The sequence below is a fragment of the Rousettus aegyptiacus genome, unplaced genomic scaffold (assembly GCF_014176215.1).
Source record: "Rousettus aegyptiacus isolate mRouAeg1 unplaced genomic scaffold, mRouAeg1.p scaffold_m13_p_13, whole genome shotgun sequence".
Taxonomy (NCBI): Eukaryota; Metazoa; Chordata; class Mammalia; order Chiroptera; family Pteropodidae; genus Rousettus; species Rousettus aegyptiacus.
This window is the reverse complement of record NW_023416288.1, coordinates 24,521,662-24,546,690: the sequence shown is the minus strand read 5'-3', so window position 1 is coordinate 24,546,690 and position 25,029 is coordinate 24,521,662. Positions and strand designations below refer to the sequence as shown.

At 34.1% G+C, this 25,029-nt stretch overlaps 2 protein-coding genes across 4 annotated transcripts in view; one reads left to right on the top strand and one right to left on the bottom strand.

Annotated features, from left to right (window-relative positions):
• Positions 1-353: 353 nt before the first annotated feature.
• Positions 354-12,478, bottom strand: TMEM106B (transmembrane protein 106B). 2 transcript variants are annotated; one of them, XM_016160725.2, is made up of 8 exons: positions 12,331-12,478; positions 9,965-10,186; positions 7,359-7,422; positions 5,907-6,066; positions 3,818-3,958; positions 3,523-3,572; positions 2,725-2,778; positions 354-2,001 (listed from the first exon to the last, which is right to left on the bottom strand). In XM_016160725.2, exons 2-8 carry the CDS (start codon positions 10,182-10,184, stop codon positions 1,863-1,865), a joined length of 828 nt encoding a protein of 275 aa, XP_016016211.1. In that variant the 5' UTR covers positions 10,185-10,186; positions 12,331-12,478; the 3' UTR covers positions 354-1,862. The 2 variants fall into 2 exon arrangements, with proteins under 2 accessions (XP_016016211.1, XP_016016212.1); XM_016160726.2 differs by lacking the exon at positions 12,331-12,478 and adding an exon at positions 12,083-12,227.
• A 107-nt stretch (positions 12,479-12,585) lies between these two features.
• THSD7A (thrombospondin type 1 domain containing 7A) overlaps positions 12,586-25,029 on the top strand; it is a 603,286-nt gene continuing 590,842 nt past the window's right edge. The window contains exon 1 of one of the 2 annotated variants that reach the window (XM_016160722.2): positions 12,586-12,663. The gene's annotated coding sequence lies outside the window, so the exon portion shown is untranslated. Of the gene's footprint in view, positions 12,664-14,955; positions 15,313-25,029 lie in introns of those variants that run through there. The other variant, XM_016160721.2, reaches the window with a different exon arrangement.

Here is a 25,029-nt window from a genome sequence, read left to right as displayed (position 1 = left end):
ATGATGGGAAATAATATTGTGAATTTAGATTGTGGCCAGAAAATGATGTTCTTAACACTATAGTAAAAACTTGGGCTTTTTTTCAGTAAAAAAAAAAAAAAAAAAAAAAAATTAGGGAATAATAGCAACAGAGATTGCAAGTATAAGACAGATTTCAGACATATTACAGAGGTTGAAAAGACAGAATTCAACAATGGATTGGAAACTAAGTGGATGAAGGAAAAAGAAATCAAAGATGATGCTGAAGTGGAGTTGAGGCAAAGACTATAAGGACTTAGGAGCTTTAAGCTAAAGGATTTTCAGTATCTACATGGATTTATGTCAAGAGAATTTCGAAAGCATGACCAAGAGACTTGACTGATACAATTTTTATTTTTCATGCTAAAATTTTTACAAATTTTGTCATACACAATTACAAGAGTAACAGTTACAAGTGGATTAAAAAATAGCATTTTGGGGCACTTCTATTCATTTCACTATCATGTTTTGTTACATGAATAATAACATAACAACAGTTATAATTACAGAACTGCTCAACTTGGATATTTACTAAATGTGTTATGATGGAGGCTAATATATTACATAAACAAAGAGTAAGTGCCCACATAGTTTCATATTTTACATTATTCTCTGTTCACAATTAAGATCATAGGTTAGAATCTACTCAGTGATGCCATCACTCAAAATTCTGAGCAAGGTGAAGTCAGCAAGCATTTCAAATCATTTTTCAAAATCTTACTTTAGTTCTACAAGGAAATATAAGACAAAACATACAAGACATGGCTTGCTTGATTTTATGCATAAAACGAACCATTACATAATGAAATTATGCACATTTTGCAAGTTGGCATATGTTCCATCTCACACAATAATTAAAAGATGAATAGTACTTACACAGTACTTAGAATATCACCCAACTTCAGCTGATACAGTATCTCCCAGACTTCTAGTTTCTAAAATTCTGGGGGAAGTGGGACAATTTGAACTTTAACAGTCTACATGGTAGTACTATTACCTCTTGGCCATTGGCCCAATACTAATCCTTTTTGGTTTTTAGTATACAAAAAATGCTGAAACATTTCTCTTAAACACATTTCATTTAATGTAATGTAACAGAAGGCAATAATTTCCTTCTAGAAGAGTTAGATTTAGTTATGAAAAACTTGCCGTACACCTGTTAAATTTATGAAATATTTTTAGGGTCAATTCAGACCATACTATATTTAATTTAGAGCCTGTGGAAAACACATGTAAAAAGAACTACAAACAATCAAACATATTAATCGTTAAAAAAAAATGGAAATTACCATTTTTATCCCAATAGTAATTTTATAAATATATCACTTGCTTTTATCCAAATAAAGGATAAATTTCAAAAAATCCACTGTGAAGTTTACATTCTGACTAAGCACAAAAATACATAAATATTAGCTCTAATCAGAAATTTCAGCTGACAAGTGAAAATTTTTACTTTGAAATAAGCAGATCTGGGATATAGAAGTGAAAACTTTGATCGAACCACATTGTAAATATATTGTTTTCATGTAAAAATAAATTTGTTAAAGAAATAATGTTTAAGTCTTTTTACCCTACCTTCTCAAACACATATTTCTTCCTTAAAATAAAAGTTTAAGATAAACATCTCATTTAAAATATGATTTTACAAAATAAATCAAATTAATTACTCTTAGATGTATTTGAGCCAAGTAGTTGTGGCTTCCAGGTGTTATAAGCTAAAAATCACATTATGGTTAGTAACCTTAATGGCTGACAACCCAATAACTTGAAATTCAATTCATACTGCTAATCAAGGGTGACATGTATTTATTTGTAAATTTAAAGTTTTTTTTTTTTTTCAGTTTTTATTGCTGTGGCTGCAGTACATTTAGATATTCAGACTGCCCCAACTGATAAGTTGTGTTCCTTCCACAATCGACATACTGGTACCTCTCCTGGGATATCTGCTCAGAGTGTCCAAAGTATGTTGTTGTTACAGTGACTCTATAGATAAAATAGGAAGAAACATTGAATAGTCATAAGAAACTTTTCTAAAGTGAGAATACTTTTATATATCGAAATTTTCTCCAGAGAGAGATTATTTGATTAATGGTAACTTCGTATTTTGGACATGGGCCTCTTAGGTAATATATCCTCTACAGACAACAAAAGTGCTGGCTAAGCAAGCTGCATCCAAATAATTTATACAACAAATGCAATTTTTTTAAAAAACACCTATCTTTGGTTAAAATATGTTAATTATAGTATTAAAAATGATCATACAGTTCTCTCATCATAGGAAAAGAGTTAATCAAATGTTAGCTAATGGCCCAAATATCAAACCTACAATGTTTTAACAGCTTAGGATAACACCTGATTTACACACCAGTAACATTACTTCTCACTAATGATCATTTACCACACACAGGAAGGAACTGGAGGTTGAAGCTCAGCCTTCCTCTCAATCCCAACCCCTGCAATTTTCTTGAGTTCTTACAAGGTCCAGATTCACTGTTTAGCAGCCACATGATCCTTTACTACTTCTTGAGCTCTCATTTCTTCATTTGTAAAGTGGGATAATATCTATTCAACTTCAAGGCACTCTTCTAAGGCTCAAAACTCAATTGAGATGGCATTTGTAAAGATGCTATGTATGCTCTAAGCCAATATTATAATTCTTAAGTTTGAACAAAGAAATATCTCTTTCAAAAAAATATTCATACTCACTGCATCATGAGTACTATGTTATGCACTTTGATGGATTTCAGCGTACAGAAATCACTGTTAAAGAAAGAACAATGTGAATAAATGCAACCTATGGGATTACAAACTTAAAAATTTAATTATGATTCTTATTATGGTAAAGCTAACAGAGACTATTAAGATATAATAATAAGTAAGCATTTATTGGTTGAGCATTTTCTATACCTCAAATAATGATTAATATTTTCGTAACTTCTTATTCTAGAAATATATATTCTTCCCTAGTACAGAAGTTGTAGAGTTGTTTTAACATGGACTAAACCTACATCTACTTCCTATTCACATTTCGAAGTTTTACTAACTTGTTTGTTCTACATCAGGCTGATAGCAAAAGACAGTGAAAATTTACCATTACTTTTTATTTCACAAGAGTTAATAATCATTTAGAACCAATTTAGAACTTCAAACCAATGGAGCCTTACACATTATCAATGTTGTTAGTACTCCTACAATAAAATATCAAAACATACTAGAATATATGCGAATATGGTTTTCATAACATAATTAACAAAAAGTAATATGGTACATAAGATCCTAATTTTGAAAAGTAAAATAATTAAAAACAAATTTTATATGAATGGTTCATGTACCCAAATGTTTAAATATGTTGTAAAGGGAGAAGAGAAATGAGCAGAGGCCAGAAGGAATATTCCGAAATGTAGTCTTCTGACTGCTAAGATTATGAGAGAATAAATATACATATATTCAATTCTTCATACTTTATAATTTAATGAAAAAAATCATTAAAAAATCAGAACTTACAACATATAACTCATTTCCTCTGCTATGACAGTAGGTACAGTGTAATCAATCTGAAAAACAAAAAATGAAATTAAACCAATAGAGAATAGGATAAAAATATCAAGTATTTCATAATTTCAAAGAGATCAGAAATATCTACCTTTATGAGTCTGATGCTAAGAGTTTGTCTTAGACAAGCATTAGATACGTTTCAATGTCAATGGGGTTTTGAGGAAAACCCCATTTCCCTCAAGCTAATATGATCACAAAGTTAAACTCATTAACTTCTCCAAAGTATTTCATGACTGAAACTTACTTGCTTCATATCCAGTGGGCCAATATTAGTTATGTTGTTTAAGCGTGCCTTTCCAATAACTGTTTTTGCAAACTGAACTTGTGCAGTGATGTTTTCGACTTCGACAGAATAATAGTTATTATTCGTTATATTTAGTGTGTTCTGAAAAAGAAAGGAGGTAGAATATGTACAAGTCATCTGAAAATAAGCACAAATATGTAATCAAAATTAATAAAGAAAATGACCAGTTGTGGCCATGCTTTGTTTGATAGGAGAAATATTTTAAAAATGTCAAAGAATATTGAATGAACTGATTAGTTTTATGCATGAGTACTATGCATATCGTATGTTGTAACAAACATACAATTAAAAAAAATAGGCTCATAAAATATATGCTGCAGGACTATAGAAAAACAAATTTTAGAAAATGTTATTTGTGGCCTTAGCAAAAATTGAATAAAAATAATTTGAAATTTCGTCATAATTTTTACTAAATGTTAATATGTAGATGTCTTTACTGACTATATTAGTAAGCTACTCCCTATTCTAATACGAAGTGACTGTATTAGTAAGCCATCTCCTATTCTAATAAATATAAGGCTGGCCACTTAAAATGTTAAATAGTACTTTAAACTTTTTGTTTACAATAAATTGGAGAGACAGGAAAAAATGGTGTAGATGGTAAAGGCTTTGTTCATCTCTCTTGCAACCAAATCAAAGTTGTGACAGAAATACAGAGCAAACAACAATGAAAGCCCTACAACTAGGGAGAGAAATAATCAACCTGTAATGGTAGAAAGTAGGAGGGGGCAAAGTTGTGAGGCTGCCTGGTCCCAAGCAGCCAAGTGACACAGAGGCAAATGCCTCTTAAAGGGGCCTTGTCCGCAAGTGGACTTTCGCAGTGACAGGCCTGCTTGCTCTGAGCACCAGCACCTGGTTGGCTGCAGAAATCTCAGCCTCTTATCTCATGGTCATCTAGCTGAAGCTAATGTTCATTCTATCTCATATTTAATGTTCAGTCTCTTCTCAATTTAGTTAGGTGCTAGAATGCCAAAATGTGAGAATTCCTGAATAATTATTTAAATAAAGTAGAATACTGACATTTAAATATACTTTCTAGAATTTAAAAGCGAATGTCTGGAGATTGGCAAAAAAAATCTGGACACTGTTTTAAACACTGTACGAAAGAGGAAAATATTCTCCTTATTCCAAATGGGGATTAAAATGGGGAAATAACTATCAAAAATTCCCCAGTCATATGAAATGACTTACACTGTTATGTTTTAGGCTCGTGTATATTTTTTTCCAGTTTTTTTAAAAGCCCTTAGATTGACAATTTTTGACAGCAATGAGGATACATGGACCCGTGGGAGTTTTCTTTTTCCTGTAATTAAGTAGTAATTCCACTTTAACATACCATTCCCTTTTACTCTCTGTCTCCACAAAACTCCCTCAACCCAACCACCACCAGAAACACCTCTACTTTAAGAAATGCTCAACTCTTAGCATATCGACCACTTCTATAAGGATAATCAAGTCCAATATATCACTCTTCCAAACAAATTACTACCATACAGATATACCTTGAGACCTGAAGCCATAAATGACTGCCAATGGCATAATCATGGAAACCACAGATGATGTTTTACACATACTAATTTACAAAATAAATGAAACAATCACTTGCAGTTTATCTTCAAACACAATAAAGGAATGATCTGTTAAAGATGGCAAAAACTATATTTTACAAAATGCAAGGGAATTGTAAACGTTACATTTATAACATCTATCAAATCAACTTGCTAGGAGCTATTCTAAGTTAAAAGTTGGCAAGCAAACAGACTATAAGTGTTTTTGCCAGCAATTAATTGTTTAGTTCATTTTACTGTCCCAAAGGCATCGTCAAATGCTAAATGATTCTGTACATACATTGCCAGTATTTATTATTTGCCACTTTCAGCAGAACCAGAAATGAAAAGGTTAACAGAGTAGATATACAGAAAGCAAACCAATCAGTGTCACCGTTACCATTCTTTCAACAGGGACAAAGGTGCTGCTAAATGCCATAGAGGAATGCAGTAAAGTATTTTTAATAAAGCTTTTTACTTACCGTGATATTTAAATATATCATACGTTTTTTGAAATCATAATTGACATATGCTGATTTTACGCCAATATATTTCACATCGATTGACCGAGGGAAAAGGAAAAATACAGCCAATCCAGATATCAGCAGACAGACAAACACAGAAGCCATCACATACAATTTTCTGAAAAGGAAAATGGAGTATTTAAATATATGTACATCAAAAATTACATAATAAAACATTTAGAGAATATTTTCAACTTAATTTTTCCCCTATAATGCCAGCTGGATAAGATCTACCTTACCAGCTTTTTAAAATAGGGTTGGGTCTGAGTCTATTAAGTGTTAAAATGTCCTTAAAAGACGTATTTACATTATTATTCCTGGGATTTCAGACTTATTAGAGATAACATATTACTGCAGTGATTCCCACATTGGGCTGCATGTCAGAATCAAGACAGGGCACTTTATAAAAATATAGATTTCAAGACTCCCTTCTGAATTCACTAAAGCAGAATTTTCACATGTGAATTTTGCTTTCATGATTCCCTAAACTGACTACTCATCAGAACCACCTCTGAAGCCCTTAAAAAAAAATTGTCAGAGCTACATGTCTCATTAGCTTCACCCTCAATTTACCGCCATCCACTGTTGTTACAAAAGGTACTAAAAAAGATGGTCACTTTGTATATCCACTTCTGAGATTGCTTCTCTAGTTTCTGAACCTTTTTTCTCCTTTATCCATATTTTTGCACTGTGGAAACTGGATTCTACCCCCAGCAGGATTTTCCTTAGGATGTTCCTATCCTTTTGTGAGAATTTAAGTTGATTTCTCTAAGGTTTTTGAGGGATTAGGATGGTCCAGTTCCTTCTGATCTTCTCATGACCCTTAGTGGTTCTCTGTGGCCTTTTTTGTGCTTCTCTAAGCAACAGTAAGCAAAGTCCTCCTTCCTGTTTTAACGGGTTCTTTTCAGAGGTATTTTCTAGAAGTCCTCTGAGTGGGATCCTCTTCTTTTTAGGCGAAGTATTTGCTATGGGTATCAGGGGTCTTAGGACTCTTAGGAACTCTCTTTTTGTTTTCCTTTACAACCTCCACACAGCTGCTTAAGCATGTTTGGGTCCTTGCTGTCATGTTGTGAATACCAACTTTTATTTTGGGGCTGGTGAGAATACCTTAACGCCCATTTTTTTTAAAAAATAAACATTTTGCCTCTGTTTCTGTTTCCTACTGCTATTCTAGGTTTATCTGTTTTAATAAACAGATTTGAGAAGAATCAGATACTATGCAGCTTTCAAGAGCAACCCCAACCACCAAATTTTTTTTTTTTTTATAACACAAAGCATGAGATCATAATTCAACAACTTGATAGCATTTTTCCTTTTAACAGTGTTACCTAAAGTTAATGATTATACATAATTTGTAAAGCAAAAAATGCAAACCCCCCCAAAAACTTCTATTTTCTTGTAATCACTTACGTTCTCCTTGGCCTTAATCTCTGATCACTATATGGAATCAATGCCACTAGCTGGTTTTCTTGCCCTAAAAGTGAAAGAAGTAGGTTTAAAATTTTATTAACATGATTAATTAAATATATAGTGGCTCCTCATCAAAGTCTCATTTGGAAAGATGAGAATACCACCCACCTGGCTCTCATTCCTTTAGTAAACCGCTCTCAAAATCTTTAAAAATCATCAAGTAGAATTTGGGTTCTAGAGCAGATCTTATGTTTTTGTAATACCTAGATGTCTAGCTATTTGAAATAGTATAAAGAATGAGAACGAATAATTCTTTCAATAAAAAACAAACAAACAAATAAACAAACACAAAAAAACCTCAAAAATCAAAAAACACTAACTAAAAAGTTCCAGCTTTCGAAAGACCTGACTTTTTCAGGTCTCCCTTCAACCCTATAGTTTTCCATTAAGACTCTGATTTAGCTATCTGGATGAGAGCAAAAGAAACATATTGCTTCCACTGTGTCTTGAAACTCTTGTAACTACAGAGGTTCCTACACCACCCCCCTGAAAATCAAAACCGACACCATGTCTCATGCTCCAGGATTCTTCCAGGCCGCACCTCTCTCATCACTGCAAAATCCATCATTTATTTCTTGGGTTGAGTTATATTCATATATGTTAATGGACAAATGGATCTTTAAATGTAAATTTTCCAATCTTATCAGAACTTGGCTCTTTGTATTAACTATTAAAGCACCATTGTCAAATTCTCTTTTAAAGCCCTCCATAATGCTTCTATTATTTCTTCCGGCCTTCTCCACAACTCTTCCCTCATTTATACACTACCCTACCACACCCACATATAAATACACATATTACATATCTGTATGTGTATACATACATACATATATATACGCATCCTATATACATCTGTATATTATATATGTGTGTGTGTATATATATGTGCATGCACACGCACATCTAATTTTGTTTGGTGGTATTCATATGGCTAAACTGCAATCCTGGTTAAAACCAACTCTTAAATTACTATGCCTGCATTCACACAGCTAAATGTGCATAAAGGAAAACATACAACTATGGTCATTGGTCTCACTTTAGATCTCTCATCTCAAGTGGCCCTTAATAATGCCAACAATCATGCTATACTTCCCTAGTTCACTTTCAATTTGACATTCCAAGACTACAATTTCACAACTTCAACTATTTTGAAACCTTCTTCCCTAGCATCACTCTCAGCTGATGCTGAGGCAAACAGAACTCCTACAAGTTCCTACAGCCACATCCACCCACCAAGCTACTTCTGGGTTCACACACTCTACCTTGTCCTTTGTCACTAAGAGTAAAGTGCAGGCAAGTATAGCCCTCGGTACCTGTGCCTAGTAATTAGCATACACACATATTATTCACTCTATCTTTAAAAATTCCCATCCTGATCTCATAGCCCCCCTCCATCTCTCTCCTTTTCTATACAGAAAAACTCAACAAAAAACTATCTTCCTACTGTATAACTTCATTCCTCCTATGCTCTCTCGATCCCACTCTATACATGATATGCAGGACTCTAAAACTGTTCTTTTAAAGATCTCCAGTGGCCTCTACATCACCAAATCCAATGGTTCATTCTCAGTCCTCATTAATTGATCTATCCATAGCATCTAACATAGTTCATCACTCTTTCTTCCTTGGTTTATGTTCTACATTTATTTTCCAGGATGCCACGGATGCAGAGATTTCCTTTTATTCTAGCTGTTCTTTTTCAGTGTCTTTGTTAATTCTTTCCCACATAACTGACTTTAAAATGCCACAGGGTTAAGTGCTAGGGTCTCCTTTTTTCTATTCACACCAATGAACTTGGTGTTCTCATCCAACTCACCTAAATACCGATGACGGCAGCCTCCTACATCCTGCACTTGAATTCTAGGCCCTTATAACTGAACATATCCACTTAGGTGTCAAATATACATCTCCAAGCATACATCACTAAAACAGAGCTCCTGATTTCTCCACTGACATACACACGCTCTAACAAACAGCTACCCCATTCTTCCACTTGCTCAGACAAAAACACCTTTGGAGTCATCCTTGATTTCATACTATCCACAACACACTTCCAAGCTGCTAAAAAAACCCATTGGACATACTTTGAAAATATATCCAGATAATTCTTTCCCTTCCCCCAGCCTGGTATATTAATACTTTCAACTAAAATAATCCTTTTATCTTCAGTTACTATGCCTGCAAAGGGAAAACCATCACATTCTAAGGCCAACCCAAGGCATTTATCAGAGACTCTGGTACATCTTACATTGTCACTTTTTCCTTCACTTGGGGTCACTCCAGTCACATATCGACTTCCACCAAGCAGAAAATGAGAACGGCACAAGGTAATTTTATTGTTTCTATTGTTGCCACTGCTACTCAAGTAGCCTACAAACAGCATGTGGGGTTTTTTCCCTTCTGACATCCCCTGTGATGTACTACCAACTAATTTTTTTTCCTCCCTGTTTGGCTCATCTTCATATGCCATCCCTCTTCATGTAGTTCTTCTTGTGCAAATGCCTGGAATAATTATTTTAAGGGAAAACAATGAAATTAACACATACCCCTAGGAATTCTTCCTGTTCCTTGACAAGTGGGGCAAGTGACACTATCTCTTCCTGTAAATTCCACATATGGAAACTGAGAGACATCTCCATTTCTTCCATCTTCATTATGGACTTCACTATTAACCAATCCATTCCTCATATTTTCAGTTGATGCAACTCCACCATAAGCATCTTCTTTATTTGAATGCAAAGGCAAATGAGAAAAAGACTTCCCCATGTCTAAAGGAAAAGAATAACCTTACTGTAAACTTTAGGGAAAAAAGTGTATTTTCAAGGACATTATGAGATATTTACACCAATCTAATTGATTTAGAAAAAAATTTAAAGGAATGTTCAAACTACTTTGGGGATTAGAATTATACTCAAAGTAATGTCTGAAACAAGGGAGTAATTTTTACTAGAGATCAAAGTTATTCCTAACAAAATATTACGAGTTGATATATCAGACTTGTGGAAAGAATGGACTTTCAAACAATATTAAACTTTGACTGATGTCTACAATTCCTTAGGGTTTTTTGAAAAGTATCATTAGTCTTCAGTTTTTTAGACTAAAACGAAAACACATTCCACTTTTAAGCCAATTAGCACTGAAGGTAAAAGTTGCTCTGGGCATATTACCGCTAGGTACGGTATGTATCACTGAGTAAGTTCAAACTAGTATTTTTCATCCTTTTAAAATTTAAGCCCCTTTGTGATCAATAAATTCACAATCTTTCTCATCCTCACATTTCTTGCTTTACACATTTAAACACTTGCAACAAAAACAACTCAAAAGCCAAATTCTACAGATTTTTCTTTCATTTTGCAGGCGGCAGGTAAAACTATTAAATTAATATTCCAAAATATTGAATACAATTTTTCAATACAAAGTGGGAAAATTTGGAACGTTTAACTGCAAAATTTTAGAATGATACTATCAAAATAACACAGGGAAAATTAAATATAAATTTTAGGTATCTAAATGTAATTAGTACCAGTATATACACAAAAATAACCTCTGGAGGTAAGTAACAGTAATGTTGCAGTTATGGTAATACTATTTTAAGAATGAAAAATTAAGTGATATGCTCCAATCTGCTGATATTGAGGGAAAATTAATAAAGGGATAAAGAAGAATTTAAAAATATTTTTTCTCTTTCTAAATGTCATCACATACCTTTTATCAGTTTCTAAAAATAGATTATAGATCTACATACAGAGAGACGTTTCTTTTAAAAATTCTCGTTGCCTTACATAAAGAAAACTCACATTAAAAGTAATTCAATTTATCTTGTAGTATGAAAAAAGTTTACTTTTTAAAACTGGAGTTCCATCCATGTGTTGGGGGTCACTCACACAGTGTAATTTGCAGGAAAAATAAATAAATAAAAACCTATACAACTAGTAGACAAACTTAAAATTGTAGAATGATAAATAATGATGCTTATTTTCACTATTTTACAATATCTGTGTACATGTTGTCCACATAAATTTAAAAACAAATGATTTATGATTTCTACAAATGCATTATCTTTTTTTGATTTATTTCAGTGACATTAAATCCCTGTCAAACCAATATTTCTCAGTCACAGTGTTTCAGGGGTGGATTAACACCACTGTCCCCAAACTGGAATGCCTTAGGGAGAAAAGGCACAGAAGGCAAAACCAGCGGCTCCGTCTGGGCCTCACCTAACATTTGCCTCGATAGTCGGCCTCTGACAGGTGTTTGTTTCATCAAGGCTATGAACAAGCACCAGATTTTGTCATGTACTGGGCATCCCTGCTCTACTCTACTGGATTTTCCCCAGAGCACGGATAAATTTAACCACCTTTATTCCTGAAGACTGGTTGGTGTATAAAGAGATGCTAGGCCCCACTCTCTTCCCCGTGCTCAATGTTTTTAATCACAATCTTTAAATTTACTCAAAACAATATACCGATCTCAGACTCAGTATGGAAAGAAAACAAAAAGTATAGCACTCCGTCTAAATAGGTCATCTTCTGTGATAACGAAGGAAGACAGTCCCTTTCATAAACTAAACAAACAAAACAAAACCCAGCATACGTTGGAAAGGTTAATGGTAAAATCTAGGCAACCGTGCAACCAAATTCAAGAATAGCAAAATCAGGGGCTACCTGGCCGCACAAGGTGTTTGGGGGTCTGGAATCAACCCCGTGCGACGGGCTTAAGCGGAAGCCGCGAGCTCCTTGGCAAGAGTCTGGGTCGGGGTAAGAGGTGACATAACACCTCCATCAACACAGCCTTGTGCGCTTCCGCCCGCGCCAGGCAGACCCAGCTCCTCGCGGCCTCCCCTCCACCATCTCCTCCGCCCGGCCCAGCTCTGGAAGGGGAGCTGGGGGGCTGCGCGTCTGTGATCGCTCACCCGCACGCGGAGCGCTGCGCAGTCCTGAGCTGCTCCAGCGCGGACAGGCCCGAGGACAGGGTCACGGAGTCCACAGACCGGGGTGCCACCGCTGGAGCGACAAGCCTACAGCGGGGTGGCCCCGGAGTCGGGGGGGAAGGGCAGCATAACAACAGCATCAGCTGATGCCCAGCCCCGGTTTAACCTGCGACTGCGCGTGCGCAGAGCGCTCCCGTAGGAGTGAGGCCTGGGAGCCTGCACTACGCATGCGCCCTTCTTCCGTCGTCCTAAAACGCGGAAGCACAGCTGCTGTCCTGTGCTCTCCGATTTATCTTGGTCTCTGCAGACTTGAAGGTAAAAAGTGGTCACCCACGCCCTGCAAAATTTAAAAATAATAGTGTTGCAGGAAGCGATATCTGTGGGAGGAATTTTCAAACCACTGGTCTTGCAGGTCATTTGTTTTGCGGAACGAGGGACTTCGGAGTTATCAGCTCTATTGTAGAATTCTTGAACAGAAAAACAGGATTCCTAGGCTCTAAGCAGGAAGCAGCACTTACTGTTGCCGGCACCTACTCAGCTGATTCCTATCCAGAGGCTGAGCTCTAATTGTAAAATAACAAGCAGTTTTGCACAGTCATGTTATTCCTGCACAGCTACAGAGATAAGAACATTTATTGGTTAGCACGCTATGAATCAACAGATGGGAACTGAGAGTCCTTGAGGTGGGGGAGGTAGTTGAGGGAAAACATGTTAGCTGGAAAGCCCTGGGCAGAATGGGGGGAGAGAGAAGTTTTAACTGACCCAGTTGGTCATTTCTGCATTCCATTTCCTTTGCATTTTTTTTCTCCTCTCTCAATAGTATCTTTTTTATCCCACCCTGTCAGGCATTTTCTTTTGCAAAAGAGAAAGATGTGCACTATCTGCCTCAGCTCAAAATTCTTTCGGTCATCTGTCTGCGAGCTGACACAGACACTCGCAACGCTGGGAGCGGTATAAACTGGATGGTAGACTCATGTCTGGCAGCCCAAAAGTCGCACTTTAATTTAGAAATGTTTGCCCAGTATATGGAAACTGTAAGCGTGCAGGAAACTTCTTTTTGTTCGTTTTGGGTTCGGCTTGTGTTTTTTTCCGGGTTTTGTTTTGCACATGGTTTCAGCCCTGCCCAACCCCCACTGCCTTAACTCTGTGGTCAGTTACAGGAGTGCGAGATCATAGCTCAACTCCCAGTGCTTCTGCTCATCCCTGTGATTTGGGATACTCTCCCCGGCGTCTCAAAACTAGGTTATCTCATTTAGAAAACGAGACTAACGGTACAGAGTTGTCTTGAAGGTTAGATGAAATACAGAAAATAAATGTCAAGCACAGACTAGACTCATTGTTTGCATAAAGTTTAACATTTAATGAATTGTTATATTCAGAGTCACAACATATATATATACTAACCAAGAAGTGACTAATTGTCTCTTCTGATGGGATCGGAATATGAAAATATGTAAAAGTAAGAAATGCAAGTCAAAACTATATACAATTTAACATTTAAAATTATATGTCCATCTGTGAGATAATAAGCCTTACACAGTGTTGATAAAGATGTGAACTCAAGTTTTCTGGCAAGTAATTAGGCAGTATGTATCAAGAGTATTAAAATTAAAATTTTTTACATCCTTTACCCTAGCAATCCCAACCTTTGGCATTTATGCTAAACCTAATGAGAACTCTTAAAAGATTTTTGTACTGTGTTCATTTAACCTAAATGTCCAAAAATAAGACACAGGTTAAATCATTTTCAACCCACTTTTTTTAGCCTGTCTTCCAAAGGTGGAGTTTGGGTGGACATCCTCCGCTAACATGGTTTGAAATTTCAAAATAAATCGCTCGGCTAGAACAAGTCAGAAATTTGGGAAAGGCATACAATATTTCATATACATTTCAACAGGTTCACAGATTTCCTTGAAGTCTGTCCATGGAAGCCAGCTTAAAAACCCTGGCTGTAAAACAGCTAAAAATTTTATAGCAAGAAAATGGATTATAAAAACCAAATAGATAAATATGGCTGTATTTGGGCCTCAATCATTACAACAGTGGTCTTATATTTGTTAGCCATTATTTTTCCTCATCTTCAAAAGTGGCTTTGGGAAACAATAATTATGAATTAGAGATACAGAAGCATGCTTCACTTTGGTATATCAATACTAGGTGACCCCACATTACAGAAATTCCTAAACAGTTATCTTTTTTTAAAAATACTTTTTCTATTTCCTCTATTAAAAAGGTATTATCATTTAAATTGAAGTTTAACATTTAAAGGAGTGAGTTTTAATTTTATGAAATCGGACACCGTTGTTTCTTGCTGTAGAGGTTCTTTAAAGTTGCCTCAATGGCCACCAAGGTGAGGAGCAGTGGGAAGATATGTAAGTAGAGTCAGTGTTTTATGGATTGTCATGTAAGTGATCTAATCATGTAAGTGATCTAGATAACATACAATGAATTTAAAATAAGAGTGAATTAATAAAAATCATATTAAAACTTAAAGTTTACATTTTAAGGAAGCTCCTATATACACCTAGTACCCCTTAAGCTCAAAATAATGTTTTAAAAAAATCTAGTTAGAACCTGTAATTAAATAATTTTTTTATTTCTCATTAAATATTAAATCAGAGCTAAGAACTGGAAATGAATAAGAAAAAATATAGCTGATTAGAGATCCCATGTGTATAATTATCCAGTGTAACTCCCTAGTTCTCCAGTTTTCCAGAAACTCCCTTTCCATTGTGCAGGCACAAAAAATAACTTTCCTCCCACCTTCTAAATTCTTCTATCTGGGGTAATAAATTAATATGAGACAGATTAACAGGAGAAAATGTCCAAAATTTATTACAGATGTACATTCAGGATGCCAAAAGAATGAGACCAGAAGTTACATTGTGCAGTTGAGGCTACTTGCCATTTTGGACAAAGGAGAAGAGAAGCAGAGATTTCAAAGGAAAAAGAGGCAATTCACAGGTAGATGAGAAAGAGCAAGCATGTGGTAAACAAATTCTTTCTGGGCTACCCAGAAACAATGGGGTACCAAGGGAAGTCTATTAAAGCAGGCGTTGCTATATTTCTCCCTGTCTGGCACATGTATTTTATATTATAATGCTAAGGTGATATTCCCTTACTTTAAGCAGGTTTTTCTATCTGAATTCTTTTAGGCAGGTAAAGGGGGAGGGTCAAGGTTCTTTTTGAGTCTTTTTTTTTTTTTTTTCTTAATAATCAGCTTAAAATTAATACTACAAAAGATATATTTTGGGGTGGTAAAACTTAATTCCCGCACACAACTAATAGGCAAATGAAATAAGCTGAACCCTCTTCTCCAAGGAAATGTACTTAATTTTTCTAAAGATTTATAAGAGGGAAGGCTTACAACTTTTCGATGCTAATTGACTGTCATTATTTACGTGGTCTGTGCCTGACTCAAGTCTCAATCCCTTTGTGCTTTCTTACTGCTGCTTCTGGATGTGTCTTTGCTCTCCATATCCTTTTGCCACATGTTTAAATATGGTTCTTTCCCAGATTGCCACAAGTCACCAAGAACTGACAGCTGTATATGGAACAGATTATTACCAACAATGTGTAGAAGTTAAACAGTGGTTTAAGCACACAAAAAAAGAAGTAACTTAAAACCGATTTTTAGCAGCCATTGATTTTTAATAAAGTTCAAAGATCATTGTCTTCCGAGAGTCATACTGTAGTGATCCCCCTTCCTCCTGAGCCCAGTCTGCTAACAGTTCTCCCCCCTGGCTCTCCAATGAGCTTTTCCCCATGCGCTTTTCTATAAATTCTGTGGCCCAGACTCCCCTTCTTTCAAGCTGCCACAGATAATAGAAAATTTCTCTTATACAGACAACTTTGTCTCAACACTTATCTCAACCCTTCTCTTATAAGACTAGCCTAGAGACTTCTCTTTGATAACCAAAATGCCGCCTCATGTTTTTCCCAAACAGCAGTATCCTCTGAAGCCTTTTAGAATACAGTGATAGCCGCTTTTAAAATTTTGGAATCATTTCTTCTTTTGTTCCCCTATTCAAAATAGAATGATTAAAACATAAAAGGGCTAACGATTAATATGAAAATTCTTCCTCTGAAATGTCAATGATCAATCAAGTCAGGCATTATTAGACGAAAATGTTTATTCTTTATACCAGTGCTGTCACATCAAAACTATGAATGAGCAACGAAAACAAGCCATATCTGTAATTTTAAATTTCCTAGTAGAAAAAATAAAAAATTAATTTTAATAACCTAATACTCCTGACTTTATTTCAGCATACTATCAAGATAAAAAAATTAATAATATTTTACATTTCGTTTTGCACAGGAACTCAAAAATTTGCATGATTCAATTCAGAGTAGCTACATTTCAGGTGTTCAATGCCAAATGTGGGCAGGATGCATTCTTTTAGACAAAACAGTTAAATATAAGAACACATAACACTAATAGAGTTCTTAGGATTTTTTGATTACACGTGGCTAAAAAGTTTTAGTTTAAGAGAAAAAAAGAATACTATTTACATCTCATCTTAATGTCTATCAAGATTTTTGTGCTAACCCAAAACTTTTTTAAAAATTTCATTATACTTATTTTCCTCTTTTTAAATACTTCTTTCTAAAGCTCTTCCCCACTATGATTCCTAAATTAGGACTGTTGGATAAAGTCTGGCATAGAAGCATTATTAATTCTTATATTTTTTCAACATGGAACCTCTAACAATTTCTTGAACTGCAGAAATGCATAGGATGACCAATTTAGTTTTAGATTTAAGACAGGAGTCAAGTAGAAGCTGGCACACCTGCAAGGTGTGTCAGGATATATGTATTTAATGTTCTGAGTCAGCTTTTCAAAGTTCTTAACTATCACTGTGAAGATGTTCAGTACTTCTGATCTCACAGATTAGTCTTCAAATTCCAAATACTAGTTGTTAATAATAATGGCTTTAAAAAAATGACAAAAAATTTTAGAAGCGGGCATTGGGTATCAGTGCAGGACAATGTCCATTCGAAGTCATTGTTCAACTTTGAACAGAAGCAATGTGTTTTCTGGGAGGGTATGTTTTGTCTCTGATAAATGAATTTCAAAAATAGTATCTCTTTATATGGTTTAAAATCCAGTGAGGTAGGCAGATAAATCAACAGAAACAATGAAATATGGTAAGGTATATGAGTGATAGAAGTATGCATAGAAGAATGCTACCTAACTGGGAATAAAAAATTGGTGAAGGTTCCCTGAAGAAGGTGAGATTTTTTACATATTTGTAGGAGATATTTATTTATTTATTTAAAAAAATTTATTGTGGTTACTAATAATAAGGTGGTTAATAGAAAAATAATAATGGCATACCATTAACTGTACAGGTTTATAGTATACAGTTTGAGAAGTTTGAACATATGACCTTTTTGCAAAACCATAACTATCAACTATAATTATAACCATAAGTATAATAAAAATAATGAGCATATTTATACTTCCTGAAATTTCCCTGTGTTTCTTTGTAATTTCACTCTTGCTGCTCTTTCACTGATACATTTTCTGTCACTATGGATTAGCTTATGTCTTCTAGAATTTTACATTAATGAAATCAAACATTATTTATTCTTCTTTGTCTAGATTTTTTTTCATTCATTCTACTTTTGAGATTCATCCAACTTGTTGCAAGTACTAATAGCCCCTTCCTTTTTATTGCTGAGGAGTATTTTCTTATAAAGATAGACCACAGTGTGTCTATTCACTTGTTGATGGGTATTTATCACTGAAAAAATTTCAATTTTATGGCTGTTATAAGCAAAGCTGCTAGAAACATTCATGTACAAGTCTTTCCAAGATATGTTGCTTGCATTTCTTTGGAGTGTATACCTAGGAGTAGAATGGCCATAGTAAGTACATGTTTAAAGTTTTAAGACACTGCCAAACTATTTTCCAAAGTGACTGTATCATTTTACATTCTCACTAGCAGTATTTACAATTATCCTTTAATTTGTTCCTTTGCCAACACTCAATATGGTTAGTCTTTTTCAATTTTAGCCATTCTAATAGACGAGTAGTGATTTCTTATGGCTTTAATTTGTATATCCCAAAGGGTTACTGATGTTGACTATCTTTTCAAGTGCTTGTTTGCCATCCTAATAGCATCTCTGGTGAATGGTCAAAAATTTACCCATTTTTATTGTTATTATTTTCTTTTCTTTTTACTGAGTTATGAGAGTTTTTCATATATTCTAGGTACAAGCATGGATTCTGGTAAAAGCCTAGATTCTGGATCAGATATGTGATGTGCAGAAATTTTCTCCCAGACTGTGGTGGTTCTTTCATAATCCTAACTCTCTTTCAAAGAGCAAAAGCTCTTAATTTTGATGGAATCGAATTCATCAACATTACTTAGAGCCTAATGGGGAAGAGAGTTAAGTAAATAAACAATTATAACAAACGTGATAATCAGTATAATAAAGATGTGTGTAGGAGGCATAGAGAAGTAGAGCTCGATTTAGACTTAATGATTAATAAACACTTCCTGGAGGAGGATATACTTGAGGAGCAGCTAGCTGAGTAAAGCTAGAAATGGAGTTGCAGACAAAAAAAGACCATGTGTACAGACTTCGTGCTATGAAAGAGTATGATATAGTTACCTATAAACATCTATATGACTAGAGCGTGATCTACATGTGAGGACAAAATAGAAAATGAAATTAGGCTGAAAAGTGAGAAAGCAAATTAGTTATGAAAGAACCTGTGCATTATGTTAAAGAATTATGATAATGATAATCATTTGGATGAGATATGCATGTTAAAAAAGGATCATTCTGGAATTGTTGCTGAAAATGAATGGGGAATGAGAGGGATTTTGGAGACTGAGAGAGCAGATAAGTATAAGAACAATCCAGGGCAAAATTAATGATGCCTAGGGCACAGAGAAGATGAATAGATAGGAGTGATTGGGAAATCAAATCAGCAGGATTACGTTATCACTGAATATTTCCTAAGAGACTGTGAAAGGAGTGCAGCATGAAATTTGGAGAAAAGAGTTGTTAAACCTGAACAGTATCAATGATGTAGCTGAGGAGTAGAGCTGCACAGTTGGAAATTTTGTCATTTATTTATATGTTCCTGATGAACTAGTGGAGTGGTATCAGTGAGATGGCTGGTAGATAAAGATGCTCAGTAGATTAGTAATAACCACTGGTAGTCAAGGAATAGATGAAGCCCACTGTATTAAAAATATGGCCTGATATGTTTTGCAAATCAAAGATTATTTGGAATTTCAATAATATGTTCTCTTTGTATTAGTATCTTAATTAGTGTCTCCTATATTCACATTTAAGTCTATGTACTAAATCAACACCAATCTCAGGTGAGACACTAAATTTACTAAGTGATTTGGACTATTCCAGTTGGAGTTCTAGTAGTTGGAGGGAAGGGGAAATGACATTTTTTTCTTCAAAGGTCATAATTACAGATGAAGTCAGAGAATGATAGGCAAGTTTAATGTGTTCAGTTGGGCAATTGTTAAATCCAAAAGATCAACCCAGCTGGTAAGTAGTATTTCCAGATTCCAATGTGGTTAGTATTGAAGAAACAAAAGCTTTCAGGAAGAGGCTATCCTTAAAACAGTGTGAGAAACCCGGAACAAATAGCCAATGTAATGCAATGTAAGGATATAGGCGAAATGTTTAAATAATGTGTCTGTGGTAGATACTAATCCCAGAATGGAGCTTATTGATAAACCAAGGGCCTGTCTGGTAAATTCTACTTATATATTTCCTACTCAAGTCAGAATTGTTTTCAAAGTACAAGGGGGATCCAACTACGCATAGGTAGAAAAGAAAGAAAGCGTGACTGGAGTGAGAAAAGGGAAGAAGAAACAAGTCCAATTATGAGTCACAAGGAATCAAGTAGCTTTTTACCACACAAATGCCAGGGAGAAAAATGACTAAAATTAAGTGGTTAGGGGAGAAAAGGAGGAATATTTTCAGTCTTTTAGTAAATGATCATCAGTACTGCTGAAAGAGGAGAATTGGGTCCAGAAACCCTGGAGGAGGTATTTTAAAGGTTATGAAACAAGGAAAATACAGAGTCCAGTCAGGATTTATAAAGTTACAGAAGATTAGCTGTACTTCACAAGAACAGGCCAGAGAAATTTTTTTTTTTTAAATGAGTTAAAAAACAAAACAACAAAAATACTTGAGAGCTGAAGACACAAATAAACTTTAATAAACTTAAAAAATCCAAAAGGTAATGAGAACTTCTAAGAGAAAAGAGAATGCAGCTCCTTTCATTTATACAAAACAGTTTATGGAGCATCAAGTAACTTTTTACTACTTGAGCGCACCAAAAACAGGGGTAATGGGAGATCAGGCATGTTTAATGGCTGTATATAGGCTGGAAAGATAGATTACGATCTCATGGAACTCTGGTCACAGAGTGAGTCCGTATCCACCCTTCTAACTCTGTTCCAAAGGCCTTAATTAAGTGCTCTAAAGTAATATGTGAAAGGCAAGGAAGGAGTGAGGCAGGATTGCTAAAGCAATCCCTTTGAGGATTCCAGGCTTTAATCACGTGTACTACTGCAGCCCTCTCAAGGCTGGGGGCAAGTGTGGAGAGAGTTCTACTGAGGCACAGAAAGACAGGCAAGACTCGGGAGTAAAGAGAACAACTCAGAGACATGCTGGAAGCAGAGCTTTTGAACTAAAAGAGTAGGAGATAATTTAGTGGGTGAGCTGTCAGCTACAAAGTGATCTCCAGAGTTTTGCCAGTGCTAAGAATACAAGCACATTTAAAAGAAATGGTGCACTGAATTTAATGAAGATGTTAAAGTCCAGACTCAGCAAATCTAAAGATTCAGTAGACACAGTCTTCCAAACAGGAGGCCTGATATTTTTTAAGGTAGATATTATTTACTTTTCTCTTTTATGTAATATCTAGCATGTAATAGAAATTATGAGCCATAGTCCAAAGAGAAAACAGTGGCAAACACAGAAATAGACCAGATGTTGGAATTATCTGAAAAAGACTTTAAAATCATTGTGACAAATACATTCCAGGATCTGTAGAAAAAGTGGACAACATGGGAATGTTAAAAAATAGAAATACTAGAAATAAAATATTAAGCTTAAAAAGTTCATTTGATAAGATTATCAGCAAATTGGACACCGCAAAGGAAGTAATCCATAAACTTGAGACAGGTCAATAGCAATTATGCAAACTAAACATAGAGATAAAAGAAAAGGGACAAATGGAAGAAAGTTTCTGATATCTGCAGGACAATATCAAATGACCTAACATACTTGTACTTGGAATCCAAGGATAGGAACTAAAAAGGGAATAGAAGAAATATTTGAAGAGATAAAACAGATCTCTAAAACTAACCGAAGATATTAATACATATATATTCAAGAAACTCAGTGAATCCTAAAAAGCATAAATTCAAAGAAAATCGAATTTAGAAAATCATAGCAAAAAATCCTAACCAGTCACAAGGAAAAGATATATATTACATGCAGGGAAACAGTGATAAAAAAAAAAAATCACTAGTGATTTTTATATCAGGAACAATGGATGCCATAGAAAGTGGATGATATTTTTGAAGTATTCTAAGAATACAAGAATTTTACAATTTAAATTCTATATCTAGGAGGGGAAAAGATCTTAAATATTTCAGGCAAAATAAAACTATTTTAAGACAGACAAAAGCTGAGCAAATTCATCTCCAGAACATCTCTAGCAGAAATTCTACAAGTTCTTCAAGCTAATGTGAAATGATGCCAGATAGCAGTTTTGATACATGAATAAACATACGGAAGTATTTTTTATTACCATAGCTTACATGTATCCTGTATATTATATCTACCTATAGCTATACGTAGTTTTAAAAGATCATTGACTAAAGTGAATATAGTAACAGTATATTTTGGTTTATAACACATGTAGGAGTAAAATATATGCTGACAAGGGCACAAAGTATAGGAGGGAATGTAAGTTATTGTGTTGCAGTGTTCTTATATTTTTCTTTAAGTAGTATTTTATTATTTGAAGGTAAACATTAAAATTGAAGTTACATAATGTAAAAGGGTAGGGGAATATACCATGAAAACAATAAATGTAAGAATGATGGCATCACTATATTATTTTTAGAAAAATAAGACTTCAATACAAAGAATATTACCAGAGATACAAAGACACATTCATGGTGGTGAAAGTCTTCATCATTTAAGAAGATATAACAGTTCTCAATATGCATGCAGCTACTAACAGAGCCTTAAAACCACAAAGCAATATTTTACAGATTAAGTAGAGAAATAGATAAATCCACAGTAAATAATTGCTAGAATAGCAGACAGAAAATTAGGAAAACTGTAGTTCCGAATAACACAATCTACAAACTTGATCAAATGGAGTAATAGAATATGATATCCATCAACTAAAAGTACAGATTCTTTTTAACTGCGAAAAGAGCATTCAGCAAGATAGACCAATCATGTGGTAGCACATAAGAAAGTCTCAATTTCAAAAACTCAGAAACGTTATATGTTCTATGACCAGAGAATAAAAATCATTGACAGAAAAATACCTGGAAAATGCAAAAATATTTAGAAATTAAGTAATTCACTACTAAATAAGCCATGAATCATAGGAAAAATCAGGAGAAAATGAGAAATATGAGAAAGATGAGAACACAATCTATCAAAATTTGTAGGATGCATCTACAACACCAGTAAAATAAAAATTTATAACATTAATTGACTATATTAGAAAAGAAAGATGTACAGTGAATTAGCTAAGCTTTCCCATTAAGAAACAAAAGTGAATAGAAAATTAAACTCAACATAAGACAGAAAGAAATATATAAAAACAAATTAATGATATAAAAGGTAAACAATAGAGAAAATAAAAGTTCTTTTAAGTGATTAATCTGATAAACCTCTAAAAAATGAGAAATATAAATTACCCAAATCATTGGAAAATGGGACGTGTTACAGATCTTAAAAACATTAAAGACATTATAAAGGGATAATTTAATTAACTTTATCTGTTCTCAATAGGGGACAGTTTGCCCAGAGGACAAATTTGTCAATATCTGAAAATAGTTCATTGTCACACCATGTGGAGAAGTGCAACTAGCATCTTGTGGATATAGGCCAAGGATGCTGCTAAATGTCTTATAAGACACAGAACATCTTCCCACAACAAAGTCTTATCCAGCCCCAAATGCCCGTGATGTTGAAGTTGAGAAGCTCTGCTTTAATAAATCCAATAGCAGAAATAAATCAATGAATTTCTTGAAAACTATAGCTTACTAAATTGACGAAATAATAGAAAAACCTAGGTAGCCCTATATACATAAAGGAAATTGAAATTTTTCTTAAAGCCTCACAAAGAAAACTGAAATCTCAGATGGCTCTACCAGCAAATTGTAACAAATATTAAATGAATAAATAAAACCAGTCTTAAATAAATTATTTCAGAGAGTATACAAAGGAACTTCCAAATTCATTTTATGAAGAAACATCATTTAGATATCAAAACCTGATAAATATAGTACCTGAAAACAAAATTACAGACCAATATCTTCCATGGTCATAGATGTGAAATTTGTTAATATAAGCAAATTTCATGCAGGAATTCATAAAAGAATAATGCTAGTGGTTAACATTGAAAATCAATCTATGTAATTTACAAAATAATAGAATATAGAAGAAAAAGTCATGTGATTTAAATAAGTGCAGAAAAGCTAGTTGGCAATATTCAATGCTCATTAATTATCAAAATTTCAATAAACTAGGACAGAATCATACATAATTAATTAGTAAATGACTTTCTAAGATCAGGAGCAAGACAAGGATTCTGCTCTTATTCACTTCTATCAACATTTTACAGTAGTTTCTACCAGTTCAATAAGGTATGAAAATAATTGAAAGGCATATAGTTTATAAACAAAACGAAGAAACAGGATTTTGTAAGTAGAATACTTTTTGAGTCTAAAAAGTAAAAGATACCAGAAGTAATAATTAGCAGGTTCATAGGTCACAAGATAAATATGCAAAAATCTATTGTAATGATATAGGCTAGTAATGAAAATTAGGAAATAAAAATCTGAAAACACCATCTACAATTGCATCTAAAAATATTAAATTATCTAGGAATAAATCCAGTAAAACCCATGCAAGCTATCTACCACAAAAACTACAAAATGTTTGAGTGAAATTAATAAGACATATAAACAGAGTTACCATTTCCACAAATTAGAAAGCTTAATATTGTTGATATTATTTTCAAGTTTATCTATGTATTCAACTAATCTAAATCAAAGGCCCAGAAGTCCTTCTTGTTAAAATCAACAATCAGATTCTATGAAATTTCTATGAAAACGGAAGGACTTAGAAGAGCCCAAATCTTGTCAAGGAACAACAAAATCAAATGACATAATTTTGGATTTTAAACTATAAAACTAATGTAATTAAGACAGTGTATCAATGAAGAATAGACAAATAAGATTAATAGGACACAATAGAAAGTTTGGAAGTAGAAACGTGTCAATTAATTTCCTACAAAGTCAACTCAATAGTGAAAGAACAGTCCGCTAAATAATTGAGTCTGGAACAACTGATGTTTGTATTAAAAAAAAATAATAAGCCTGTCTGAAATGGCTACATAATATATGATACCAATTATATGACAATTCTGGAAAA